The sequence below is a fragment of the Colobus angolensis genome, unplaced genomic scaffold, assembly GCF_000951035.1.
Source record: "Colobus angolensis palliatus isolate OR3802 unplaced genomic scaffold, Cang.pa_1.0 Scaffold31, whole genome shotgun sequence".
Lineage (NCBI taxonomy): Eukaryota > Metazoa > Chordata > Mammalia > Primates > Cercopithecidae > Colobus > Colobus angolensis.
This window is the reverse complement of record NW_012116377.1, coordinates 10,134,600-10,148,347: the sequence shown is the minus strand read 5'-3', so window position 1 is coordinate 10,148,347 and position 13,748 is coordinate 10,134,600. Positions and strand designations below refer to the sequence as shown.

The window sequence follows — 13,748 nt, the reverse complement described above, 5'->3', positions numbered from 1 at the left end:
GAATGAATGAATGAGATGGAGTCTCGTCCTGTTGCCCAGGCTAGAGGGCAATGGCACAATCTCGGCTCACTGCAGCCTCTGCCTCCCAGGTTCAAGCGATTCTCCTGCCTCAGCCTCCTGAGTAACTGGGATTACAGATGTGCAGCACCATGCCCGGCTGATTTTGTATTTTTAGTAGAGATGGGGTTTCACCATGTTGGTCAGGCTGGTCTCGAACTCCTGACCTCCAGTGATCCACCCGCCTTGACCTCCCAAAGTGCTGGGATTACAGGTGTGAGCCACCTTGTCCAGCCTCACATGCTCTTATCACTCAAGAAATTACAAAGGACCCTGTGTCAACACCAGGGTCAATGACCAAATATAGGAAACAAAACAAAAAAGATCAGATATGGAAATGAGCCTCGTAGCATCTTTATTTACAAGGGTTTTAGGAGCTCTTTGTCAGAAATCAGGGGCAGAGGAGAGAAGAAAAATATGTGGAACTCTCTGCTTAATTTTCTGTAGACCTAAAACTGCTCTTAAAAAGTCTATTTTAAAAATCCATCGTTAAAACATAGACTTTCTCCGTAATAAGAAGTTGGAGGGGCCGGGCGCGGTGGCTCACACCTATAATCCCAGCACTTTGGGAGGCTGAGGCAGGTGGATCACGAGGTCAAGAGATTGAGACCATCCTGGCCAACATGGTGAAACCCCATATCTACTGAAAATACAAAAATTAGCTGGGTCTGGTGGCGCGCGCCTATAGTCCCAGCTATTTGGGAGGCTGAGGCAGGAGAATTGCTTGAACGTGGAAGGCGAAGTTGCAGTGAGCTGAGATCATGCCACTGCACTCAGCCTGACGACAAAGTGAGACTCTGTCTCAATTAAAAAGAAAAAAAGAAGAAGAAGAAATTGGAGGAAAACTGGAAAGGGAGGAATGTTCTCCCTCTGAGCTTTGATATTCTTTAGTTAGGTGTTGCTCCACTTGGCAGTTACAGTAGAACCTGTTTTGCTCAGCCCATTCTTAGGAAACAGTGGATTGGGCCTTCTCTTCCTGTGGAGGGACTGAGCCTTCCCCTGCACACAGGCCAGGTGAGGATATTAGAGTCCCTGCCATAATGGAGCCTGAAATCAGGAATTCATGTTTCAAGGTTACATGTACAAATTTATGCCCTCTCAGAACAATGGCCATTTTGAGAAAGCCAGTGAGAGACAGCCATACCAGGTCCTCTGGCCTAGCACCCACCAGTCCCTGCCAGCTCAGCCCAAGTCTCCTCACCTAGGATAGCTTGGTGGAACAACAATATATTTTAATTTGCATAAAGAAACTCTAGAAAGATAAGAGACTAATGAACATGTTGGGAACTGGACAGATGGAAAATTGGTGGGAATGAGACTTTTGCTGGTATATATTTATATGTATCTTTTATATATTATTTTAAATTTTTGAATCATGAATATTTCACTCACATTTTAAATAATATTTATTAGCACCTGTTATGTAAGCAGAAAAAAAAGACAACTTTTGTTAACTTAATTAGTAGATTTTTAAGCAACAAACATTTCAAGCAAAGTAAAGGTAAATATGTTTGTGGGGGAGCCTGAACATTTTGCAGGGCATTGCAACTTCTTCCTGCCCCATGTTAGATTTCAGTTTCCCTAGAAACTTAAAGAGATTTTTGTTGTTGTTGTTGTTTATTTAAAACAGTTCATCACAACTATGGTGGTGGAGTGTGAAAGAAGCATGGGGTATAAATTATGAATGGGGAAAAGGTTAGAGTGGTCTTTATTAGTAGGTCATTTATAATTTGGGAACTCTGTGTGTAGGCTTGTATGTTTCTGATGGTGGATACAGAATCCTTTCTTTTGTGTTAGACTAAATTACTCTAACATTTCTTACTTACCTGATTCAGGGAAGTGTGAATTGGTTCATATGGGATTCTTAGCTATCTGGAAAATGAGGGCATTGGTACCTACCTCTGTGTTCCCTTAGCATTTAAAGTCTGTTCAGCCATAACCCACCTGAAGTATTCCACATACGCTCATTTAGTAGTTGAGGTTCCTGAGAGTAATTCTCAGAGGAGCAAGGAAACAACAGAATACAAAGTTGGGGATAATGTAGTCCACAAGTAGTTTGTCACTCATAGGTAGTTTTAAAAGATTTTCCAGCAAATTCTGATCCTCTCACCTAAATGAAAATCAGTACCTTTGCAAATCCACTTGACCAAAAGTAGAAACTCCCATTGTTCCAGTTATTGAAGACTTTATATCTGCATTGAGTACGATGTTGTGGTAAGTGACGGGTGTTTGGAAATATTTTTCCTTTCCTTTTCCCGCTGTGAAGATAAATGAAGGAGCACTATATTAGTGTTAGAATTATCTGCCTTGTAAAGATTCTGTGTCCTAAAAGATGGAATGGATGATAAGTGAACAAAAGGAGAAAATGAAATGTCAGAATGTAAATGGATACAATGATAAACTTAAGAGCTTTAAACCAGATAGGTTCAGGAGTGCAAACTAGAGTAATTTTCCAAGTACATCCTTAGCCCAACTTAACCTGAAAGAAAATACATACAAAATTGGGAACCAGAGGTCTCTTACTTTTAATTTTCCCTTATTGAAGTCTGTTTTGTCATTGTTCACAACTTATATTGGATAAAAGATCCTTTTTATCTTCACTAAAGCCATTAGTCTTAAGACATACTCTTAGCCTTCTTTCTGGTTGATCATTACATTTTCATTAGGAATAATCTCAAATGTCACTCTAGATAATTTTTGGTTAGTAAAGGTAGAACTTTCTGAGGTGGTCTGCTCTGAAGACTTGAGTGTAAATCCCAGGACACAGAACTTAAAGTTTTATCTATTTTGAAGTTACCTACAGTGGTGTTATTCATATCACAGTGGTGATAGGGGAGGGGGAAGGGCAGTACCCGAGATTGAGTGGGCTTACTGCTTCTCTGATACTTGATTTAAGAGCAAAGAACTTATTTGGGAATTATAATTTTAGATCTGACTGAAAATATGTCATGTATTTCCTGAGTGTGAGTAATATATAGACATTAAAGCTTACTTTTTTAAAGCCATGAATTCTAAACACTCTTTTTGAATGCTAGAAATGGCTGCTACATTTATCTCTAGTATCTTGAGGCTCATTTAAATTTGAGGACCCACATGAATCAACATTCTTATATATTATTAATGGTGTTTGAAGATTCAGCACAAGTTTGTTTCTTCCAGATTATTAACTGCCTCATAGGGTGATAGCAAGGGATTTATTCAAATATGTAGCACTGAAGTTCTTCTTAGTATCTAAGTTTAGACTGGGGAGGCTTAGGATGGGTATAGATTTTTTAAGTTTATAAGTTTATTTTGGTGTCCACAGTAATATATAAATTAGAGTATTTTCACTTCCTAACTTTGCTGAGTTTAGAGATGGTAATAAGTTTCTTGTGAATTAATACCTTATGAAGGCATAAACTTTTATCATATTGGCTTATATTACATGTATTTCTTTAAGGATCAACCTTGAAATGATTACATTAATTAGGCGAATACCAATCTGAAAGTAATTTGCATATGGCACATTAGAAAACAAATGGAATCTTCTGATATCTCAGTAGAAATTCTGGCCTGGAAGTTAAAATACCTGGGTCCCATCTGCCAGTAACTAACTTTGTGACCCTACATGGGTTATTTTACCTTCTTGTATCTCATCTTGCAATTCTGCAAAATGAAGGTTTTAGACTACATAAGCCCAGGGACCATTTCTTAGGTCTTAGGACAGACAGTCTAAGATTTCTCTGATTCTAAAATTATTTGTAAAAGCTTCTACAAAGCGGAAGTCATCAACTTGCTTTTATTTATTATCTTCTTTCCTATAGACTTGTTAATACCTTTTAAAGAAATTATGTCCCTGCTGGCCAGGCACAGTGGCTCACGCTTGTAATCCCAGCACTTTGGGAGGCCGAGGCAGGTGGATCACGAGGTCAGGAGTTCAAGACCAGCCTGGCCAAGAGACCAGCCTGGCCAATATGGTGAAACCCCATCTGTACTAAAAATATAAAAATTAACTGGGCGCGGTGGCAGGGGCCTGTAATCCCAGTTACTTGGGAGGCTGAGCCAGGAGAATTGCTTGAACCCAGGAGGCGGAGGTTCTAGTGAGCCGAAGATCACGCCATTGCATTCCAGCCTGGGCGACAGAGCAAGACTCCATCTCAAAAAAAAAGAAAACAAATTATGTCCCTGCTAATACTTAACAGAACTTTTTCATTTATTTAGTGACATGTCTATGCTAAGATGTGGTGTCTACTTTCATTCAAAAGAAATAAAAGTATTTTTTCTGATTATATGCTAATTCATTGTTAAAGAATTAGGGGATAATACAGGACAGTGCCATGAAATAGAAGATAATAAAGATTAAATAACATTGAAAAATGGAGAAAGAAAATAAAAAAGTTATAAATAAATAAAATAAAAATAACATAAAAAAGAATTGGGTGAAATGTATAAAGAATAAAATAAAAATTATCCCCAAATTTTCATATAGGTACATACATCCCTTATGTCCTTTTTTTCACTTAATATTAAAAAGTAAATGTTCCCTAATTATTATAAACATTTTAATAATATCCTCCTAATACATTGTGTGGCTATTATATGAGGCTTTTGTTTACCTTCATCCTCATCTTTTTTTTTCTTAAAGAGACAGGGTCTCGCTATATTGGCCAGGTTGGTCTTAAACTCCTGGCCTCAAACAGTTCTCCCATCTTGGCCTCCCAAAGTGCTAAGATTATAGCATGAGCCACTGCCCCTGGCCCCATCCTCATCTTTAAAAGAAAATTTACTTTATTTCTTTTCAGAGCAATACATTGGTACTCTAGTATCCCCTAAAGGTGAATAGTGACATTCATAAGGAACTCGTTACCTCTGCCCTCTTCTTCCCCTCCTCTGCCTTCCTCCCTGTCTCTGTTTCCCCACCACTATCCACTCCCACTTTTGTCCCTGTTCCTGTCCTCTGCCCACCTTCCAACCTCTGGCTATTCCTTCACCTACGTTTCATCTGCGCTTCCCTACTGGCTCGTTTCCCTCAGCCCTGCTCTTTAAAAAAACAAAAAAATAACAAAACCAAAAAAGCCTCTTTACATATGCTCTCTTCTAATTTTTTGAGAGAGTAGAATATGTTTGTTGTCTTGTTCCTTTGCCCTCTATTTCTTAGTCTACTATGATGTCTTTTCTACTCCTGTAATTCTCTTAGATATCCACCATTAAGCTCACCAGTGTCCTTTCAATTGCCAAATACAGCAGCTACTCTTTAGAGTCTTATCTTATGTACCCTCTCTGCCTCATCTATCATTATGTTCTTCCTTTTAAACATTTCCTTGTTTAATTTCAAAAAATAAATTTTATTTCGGGAAACATAGACACAAATCACTGTTAATAGTTTAATGTATTTACATTTTTCTTCTTGACAAATCTCTTATCCGTTCATTTTTATGAAACCGTTTTCTCCCATTTTGTTTTGTTTTGTTTCCTTGTTTCTCTTCCTATTCCTCAGTTTATTTGATAGACTTTCTTCTCCACCTGTCCTTTATATAGTGGCATTCTCCAGTATTCTGTCCTTGGCTTTGTATTCTTCCAACTCCATGCCTTCTTCTTGGTTGCTTTCATAATGGCCTTTTTGAAAAAATACACATATATATACATAAACACACACACACATGCAGTAAAATATGCACTTGAAAAATTTCAAAGCCTATAAGAGTTGATATTTTTACGGAAAAGTAATTCTCTCCCAATTTTCTTCCTCAGAGTCATCCTTCTAGGGAGATTATGTGCATATGCTAGTATATAGGTATTTATATATTTACTTACGCAATTCTTTAAAAAATTTTTATAGAAGTGATAGCATACTCAATGCTAATTTGCGTCTTTTTAAGTCTAAAAATATGTAGGAGATTATTTCACAGTACACAGAGACCTATTCTATTCTTTTTAGTGGCTGCATGACTTTGTATTAAATATTTGTATTTTCCTTTCCCTGCACGACATAACATCTTATTTTGAAATAATTCAAACTTATAGAAAAGTTTAAAGAACAGTAGAATTAACATCCACCCCATATACCTACCTACCATTTTCCTCCTTTCTTTCTTTCTTTTTTTTTTTTTTTTTTCACTGAGTCATTTGAAAGTTAACATTGTAGGTATCATCTCAGTTTATTCCAAAATTGAATTCAGTATGTATGTCTTAAGGGCTAAGATATTCTTTTACGTAATCATAATCCTCTTAATCACACCAAAGAAATTTAACATTGGTATAGTATTACCTAATAGAAAATCTGTATTCAAATTTCCACAGTTGCCCCCAGAATGTTCTATATAGTGTTTTGTTCCTCTCTCTAATCTAGGAGCTAATCAAGAATTGAGATTTTTACTTGATTGTTATAGGCCTTTCATTTAACTAACTACTATTAAAATAGAAGACTGCCAAGTTAGATCTCTGGATCAAACTCTTTCCTGAAGCAGACTGAAATATCTGCTAAATATAATTATTTGGATGTCCCACTAGCAACTCCAGAATAGCATGTCCACAGTGAGCTCAGTATTTTCTGCTCTTGAATTACTTTTCTTCCTATACGCTCAACTTAGTGCATGGTATCATTCAAGCGTTGCCTAAACCAGAAGCCTCTGAGTCATCTTAATCTCCTCCCTCTTTGACACAGTACACGTTAATTCCTTTGCCTTTGATTCTCTTCCTACCTTGTCTACCTGGTTCAGCCTTTAAGACCAGCCTTTAAGACCCAGCCTTTAAGCTTTACTCCCTTTAGGAAGCCTTCCCTGGCCTTTCTTTTTTCTCTATGCAGAATTAGATGTGTCTCCATTGGGCTCCCTTAAGTATCCTCTACACACACCTGTGCCATCAGTTATTACTTTGGATGGTAATTACTGATTTATGTATCTGCCTTCTTAATTAGAGTGACCTCCTTAAGTTGATGTGGACTTAACTCTTTTCTTTTCCTTTTTTTTTTTTGAGACAGAGTCTCACTCTGTCACCCAGGCTGGAGTGCAGTGGCGCAACCTTGGCTCACTGCAAGCTCCATCTCCCGGGTTCACGTCATTCTCCTGCCTCAGCCTCCTGAGCAGCTGGGACTACAGGCACCCGCCACCATGCCCAGCTAATTTTTTTGTATTTTTAGTAGAGATGGGGTTTCACCGTGTTAGCCAGGATGGTCTTCATCTCCTGACCTTGTGATCCGCCCGCCTCAGCCTCCCAAAGTGCTGGGATTACAGGCTTGAGCCACTGTGCTGGCCGGACTTAACTCTTTTCTGTACTAGGGATAGTAACAAAGTACCTGGCTTGTAAATGCTTAATAAATATTTATTAAATGGAAGAATATGCTAATAGGCAGTCTTCTCTTTATCAATTAAAGATTTTTCAAATGACGCAGACAGTAATCCCATGGAGAGAGGAGTTAGTGAGAGAGGAGTTAGTGAATGTTTCTGAGTATTTACTATGTACCAGTTACTTTTCTTTGTATTTTGTATTTGCAAATTTTATTTCACTTAATCTCTACAACCTTTAGTTTTCAAAAGACGAAATTAAAGTTAAGTAGCTGCCCCAGATTGTAAGTAAAGATTCGAACCCAAGTCTGACTGACTGTAGAAATAGGCTCCTAAGTGTTTTAAAGGCATTTAAGGCTAGACGCAGTGGCTCACTCCTGTAATCCCAACATTTTCGGGGGCCGAGGCAGGCAGATCACTTGAGGTCAGGAATTCAAGACCAGCCTGGTCAACATGGTGAAACCCTGCACTCTACTAAAAAATACAAAAATTGGCCAGGCATGGTGGTGGGTGCCTGTAATCCCAGATACTTGGGAGGCTGAAGCAGGAGAATTGCGTGAACGTGGGAAGCAGAGGTTGCAGTGAGCTGAGACTGTGCCACTGCACTCTAGCCTGGGTGATAGAACGAGACTCAGTCTCAAAATAAACAAAGGCTGGGCGTGTTGGTTCACACCTGTAGTCTCAGCACTTTGGGAGGCCGAGGCGGGCAGATCACAAGGTCAGGAGATCGAGACCATCCTGGCTAACACAGTGAAACCCCATCTCTACTAAAAATACAAAAAAAACTTAGCCAAGCATGGTGGCACGCCCCTGTAGTCCCAACTACTTGGGAGTCTGAGGCAGGAGAATCGCTTGAACCTGGGAGGCGGAGGTTGCAGTGAGCCAAGATCGCGCCACCGCACTCCAGCCTGGGTGACAGAGCAATACTCCATCTCATAAATTAAAAAAAAATAAATAAATAAAGGAAAGGAGAAAGAGAAACAGGGTGATTAAGAGAGTTAGAAAGTCTAAATTTAGAGAAAAAGTACAATATCCAATTGTAGGACAATAAATTATGGTATATCCCTACAATTAAAGGTTATATAATCATTACAAATTGTGTGGTTGAGGAATATTTACTGTCTTGGGAAAGTGTTTATGATGTAATGTGAAGTACTAAAAAGTAGTATAAGAAAGTATCAATCTATTTTTTAAAAGTGTATCTACATACACGGAAAAGACTGGAAGGAAATACATGAAAAGGTTAGAAGTAATTTTCCCAGAGTTGTAGCATTTATAGGTTATATTAATTTCTTTTTTGTATAGGCTGTATTTTCCAGATTCTTTACAATGAACATGAACTTTTATAATCAGAAAAAAGGTCATTTAAAAACTAAAGGACTAAAGAAAAAATAATCAAGCAGAACTTATTTAAGGTTTTAGAATTACTACACTGGAAAGGTTTCATGTTGACCTTCCTTGTCTCTGGGGTGCAATAGGCCTGAGCATCCCAGACAGATGAGTGGTTCCTATTTTAAGATCTTCTCACTAGGATAAGCCGGCTTTCCTCTGCCTTACAGTCAGTTCTGTTGCCCAATAACCAGTGCAAAAGGAATTTTCCCTTTATACTATTTTATGAAGAAATGATAATGAGATACTCTTCTGTGTCTTGTAGAAATTTTCATTGTATAAAGAGATTTTTTTCTCTCTAATATAAGAAAAGGGCCAAATTAATGCTCCTGCCTGGAAGTAAAAAAAAAAAAAACGTAATGCTCGTGTCCGGACTTTATGTTTTGCTGTATAAAAACATTGAAAGAAGTTGATAATGTAGTTATTTAAGAAGAACCAGAAAGGAATAGGAAAGCATGAGTTGTTACCTGTCTCCATTAGTTTTCTTTTCAGAGACATTCTATGCATGAGGTATCTGTTTTTCCTCTGGGTGGCTGTTTTTCTAGCATAGCATGCAAGACTGATTAGTCTTAATTTTTCTCATTGGGATTTAGCACACTCTAGTGGATAGTAGCTTTTCAGTTTTCACAGTTTTTTAGAAAATCGTATCAAATTACTTTATTGGACAATTCGGTGATATATTTACTAGTAGTAAAGTTTGTCAGTATTTGAGTCAAGTAATGACCCTAGTGAGCCAGAGTAACTTTGTCAGCCACTGGGGCGTTGTACATTTGTACGTGGTTCTTTTAGTAGTAGGATGAGAAGCTTTTAACAGTATGTCAGAACTTTTCCCCAGTGGTTTTCCTCTTTTGAGTGGAATGAAATTGATGGGGGTGGCCGAAATGTAGAGGAACACTTGTACCTCTACCTCACACTCTTTAGGCCTTAGAATGTGCTTTATGTTTTCATTTTAGGACTCTTGAGAATTTTTATATACCAGTGTGTGACAATTTTGACTGTGTGTAAACATTGTTATAGCCTATCTTGATGGATTGTTTCTGGAAATGGGCTCCCACCAGAAACAAAAATAATCTTTTATTTTGCTTTTGCAGAGTGATGGTGATGATTTTAATTACATCATTGCATTTTTCCTTGGAACAGCAGCCTGCCTTTACCAGGTAGGTTTTCTTCCATTTTAAAGAAACACTTTCCATTATTGTTTATTTCAGGTATCAATTCTAACTGATTGTGCATTTTAAATAAATTATTAAAACTCTGAGTTCTTTGCTTCTCTTTTAATTTGAGCCTCTTTTAACTTTGTGACCTACATCTCCATTTTGAGTGAACATAGATCCCAGTGAACCTGATGTTAACCTTTTTCGTGTGCTGAGGCTTCAGTGGTGGTATGTCATCTGCCTGTGGTAGTAAAGACCACTCCTAGGCTGGGTGTGGTGACTCATGCCTGTAATCCCAGTACTTTGGGAGGCCGAGCTGGGCAGATCACTTGAGGTCAGGAGTTCAAGGCCAGCTGGCCGACATGGTAAAACCTTGCCTCTACTAAAAATACAAAAATTAGCTGGGCGTGGTGATGGATGCCTGTAGTCCCAGCTACTTGGGAGGCTGAGACTGGAGAATTGCTTGAACCCAGGAGGTGGAGGTTGCAGTGAGCCGAGATCACGCCACTGCACTCCAGTCTGGGCAACAGAGCAAGACTACATCTCAAAAAAAAAAAAAAAAAAAAAGACTACCAGATTTTCTGGTGTTTGATCATTCAGCTTCCAGGTTCTGCTTATACTCTAGGCTGAGGATTTTGTATTTGGGGGAAGTTTTTGAATAGAGAGTGGCACAGCAAAAGCAGGATTTTCGGATTCAATTTAGCAGTAATGAATAGAATGAACTATAAGAGCAGAGAGACTGGAAGCAAGGAAATGGTTTGAAATTATTACTACAGGTAGAAAGTAATGCAAGCTAACATATTGTAATGGCAGTGAGGATAGAAAAAAATAGACATTGAGAAGGAAGACTCACTGGGACTTGAAGACTATGAAACTTAAGGAGGGAAGAGATTTTTCACCTGGGTGACACGGAGACTGATAGTCACATTTCCAAGGCCAGAGGAGGCACACATTTGTAGGAAAGGAAGTTTACCGGTTACCCAAATGCAAGAATGTCTTTGTTAAAACATGTTACAGCAAGCAAGGCATTTTGACCTAACTTTTTTTATAAGTGACACAGTTTTGTAGCTTGAATTAAAAAAAAAAATTAAGAGTCAGAACTGCAAATATAAGTTCACTTATATACAATATAAGTCCACTTATATATATATATAAGTCCACTACCTAAAGTTCAGTGGACGTCTTTAGGGACATATTTTGAATATATGTATTTGACTTTTACGTAAAGACAGTAGACATTTTAGTTCCAGTGGCCCCATTTTTTAAAACTGCTTGTTTTTTGTTTTTTTTTTTTTTGAAACAGGGTCTGGAGTGCAGTGGCGCAATCTCGGCTCACTGCAAGCTCCGCCTCCAGGGTTCACACCATTCTCACCCTGCCGAGTAGCCAGGACTACAGGCACCTGCCACCACGCCCAGCTAGTTTTTTTGATTTTTAATAGAGATGGGATTTCACCATGTTAGCCAGGATGGTCTCAATATCCTCACCTCATGATCTGCCCTCCTTGGCCTCCCAAAGTGCTAGGATTATAGGCATGAGCCACCGCGCCCAGTCAAAAAATTGCTTGATTTTCTTAACCACTTATATTATCTTCAGAAATTTTCTGTCAAATCTGACATTTAATGATGAATGACGTTTCATGCAGGAAATGTGAAAACTTACATTTGTTAATGTCACATAGTGCTTTAATTTTATGAAATATTCTTGTATATATTTTTTCTTTTCTTTTTTTTTTTTCTGAGACAGAGTCTTGCTCTGTCACCCAGGCTGGAGTGCAGTGGTGCAATCTCGGCTCACTGCAAGCTCCACCTCCCGGGTTCACACCATTCTCCTGCCTTAGCCTCGCGAGTAGCTGGGACTACAGGCGCCCGCCACCACGCCCAGCTAATTTTGTATTTTTAGTAGAGACGGGGTTTCACCATGTTGGCCAGGCTGGTCTTGAACTCCTGACCTCAGGTGATCTGCCCCCCTTGGCCTCCCAAAGTGCTGGGATTACAGGCGTGAGCTACCATGCCCGGCCTCTTGTATTTTCTATTTTAATTTCTATCCTGTCACGAAAAAATAATATCTCTTTTCTTTTTTTTTTTTTTTTTTTTTTTTTGAGACAGAGTCCTGCTGTGTCGCCCAGGCTGGAGTGCAGTGGCGCAATCTTGGCTTACTGCAAGCTCCACCTCCCGGGTTCACACCATTCTCCTGCCTTAGCCTCGCGAGTAGCTGGGACTACAGGCGCCCGCCACCACGCCCAGCTAATATTTTATATTTTTAGTAGAGATGGAGTTTCACCATGTTAGCCAAGATAGTCTCAGTCTCCTGACCTCATGATTTTGCCCGCCTCCGCCTCCCAAAAAGTGCTGGGATTACAGGCGTGAGCCACTGCGCCCGGCTAATATCTCATTTTTTAAAGTGAGAAAACTCAGGCAGTTTCAATACTGTTCTGAGATCACATAGTCAGAAAGCAGTAGAGTCAGGACTTAACTCTGGGTCTCTGATTTTGAGTATTGTGTTCTGTCTACTATATCATACTGTCTCTAGGCAAAATTCCTAATTTGCGTAATTTTTATAATGTAATAAACTCAGTTTTATAACTATACACATGATCTCATTTGATTTTTATCTAAAACTGAGGTATTAGCTTTAATATAATTTTATGAATCATTCTTGTAAAATATAAGTTTTGGTTGCTTTGTCTTAAGTAATTGTAAATTCTTAGTAATAATGGCAGAATGTATTGAGCTCTTATTTTGTGTTAAGCCTTTTATATTCATTGTACCATTAAATCCTCACAAAAAGGATATACCATTATATCCTCCTCACTGAGGTATAGACAGTTCTTATGGCTTGTTAGTGACTTGAACCCAGATCTCTGTGACTTCAGAGCACTTGACTACCAGGCTGTAGATATGCACACCTCTGTTACATTTGCCAGAACAGCCTCATGTAGTTCTGAGAGTTGCCTCATGGTAGAGTGGTGTCACTCAGGTGTTCTTTTACTTGAGAGAATTAAATAAATTCATGTTTTGAAAAAGAAAAGAAGAAAACTAATTTCCTTCACATTGAAGGGCATGAAACTTCCTGCTTTCTAAATATGAGCAGGGTGATAATAATGCTGTTTCTTCCCCCCCACAGTAAAACTTAAGTATGTTTTACCATATAACATGCTCTGTCTTCAGTTGTCAGGATATTTTTAAATCCTCTTTAGATCAGATCTGAAAAGCCATTACTACATTGTTTGTCACCTTTTTCATCAGGATGCAGGTGCTTATGGAAGCCCGAAGCTCAGCCTGATAGGATTAATCTTGATATGGAACATTTCAAATAGAGCAAAGGATCAGTGAAGAAACTAGAGACTATTCCTGTTCCCTCAGTGTTTTACTTTGAAAACTTGAAACTTACCAAAAAGTTGAAAAACCAGTATACTTAGAGTCATCAATTGTTAACATCTTGCAACACCTTCTTTATCTCACTCCCTCTTTATATGTATGTGCGCATGGCTTGTATAAACAGATCATCCCCGACTTGGAACTTTTTTGACTTTATAGTGATGCAAAAGTGATATGCATTCAGTAGAAGCTATGTTTCAGGTACTCACATGACCATACTGGTTTCAGCACACTATTCAATAAATTATAGGAGACAATGAACATATTTTAATAAAACAGGCTTTGTATTAGATGATTTTGCCCAACTGTAGGCCAAAGTTTTGAGCGTGTTTAAGGTAGGCTAGGCTGAGCTATGATGTTTGGTAGGTTAATTGTATTAAATACATTTTTAACTTAGGATATTTTCAGCTTATAATGACTATATCAGGATGTGACCCTATCATAAGCCAAGGAGCTTCTGTTATTTATAAAGTAAGTTTCAGACATATATGTAGGGGTAAAGTTTTTC

The 13,748-nt window shown here is 38.4% G+C and overlaps 1 protein-coding gene across 2 annotated transcripts in view; it reads left to right on the top strand.

Annotated features, from left to right (window-relative positions):
- SEC22A (SEC22 vesicle trafficking protein homolog A (S. cerevisiae)) overlaps nt 1-13,748 on the top strand; it is a 69,274-nt gene that overhangs the window by 46,456 nt on the left and 9,070 nt on the right. For both annotated transcript variants that reach the window (XM_011950794.1, XM_011950795.1), the window contains one exon: nt 9,800-9,865. In XM_011950794.1, coding sequence (XP_011806184.1) covers nt 9,800-9,865 — 66 coding nt within the window. The remainder of the gene's footprint in view (nt 1-9,799; nt 9,866-13,748) is intronic.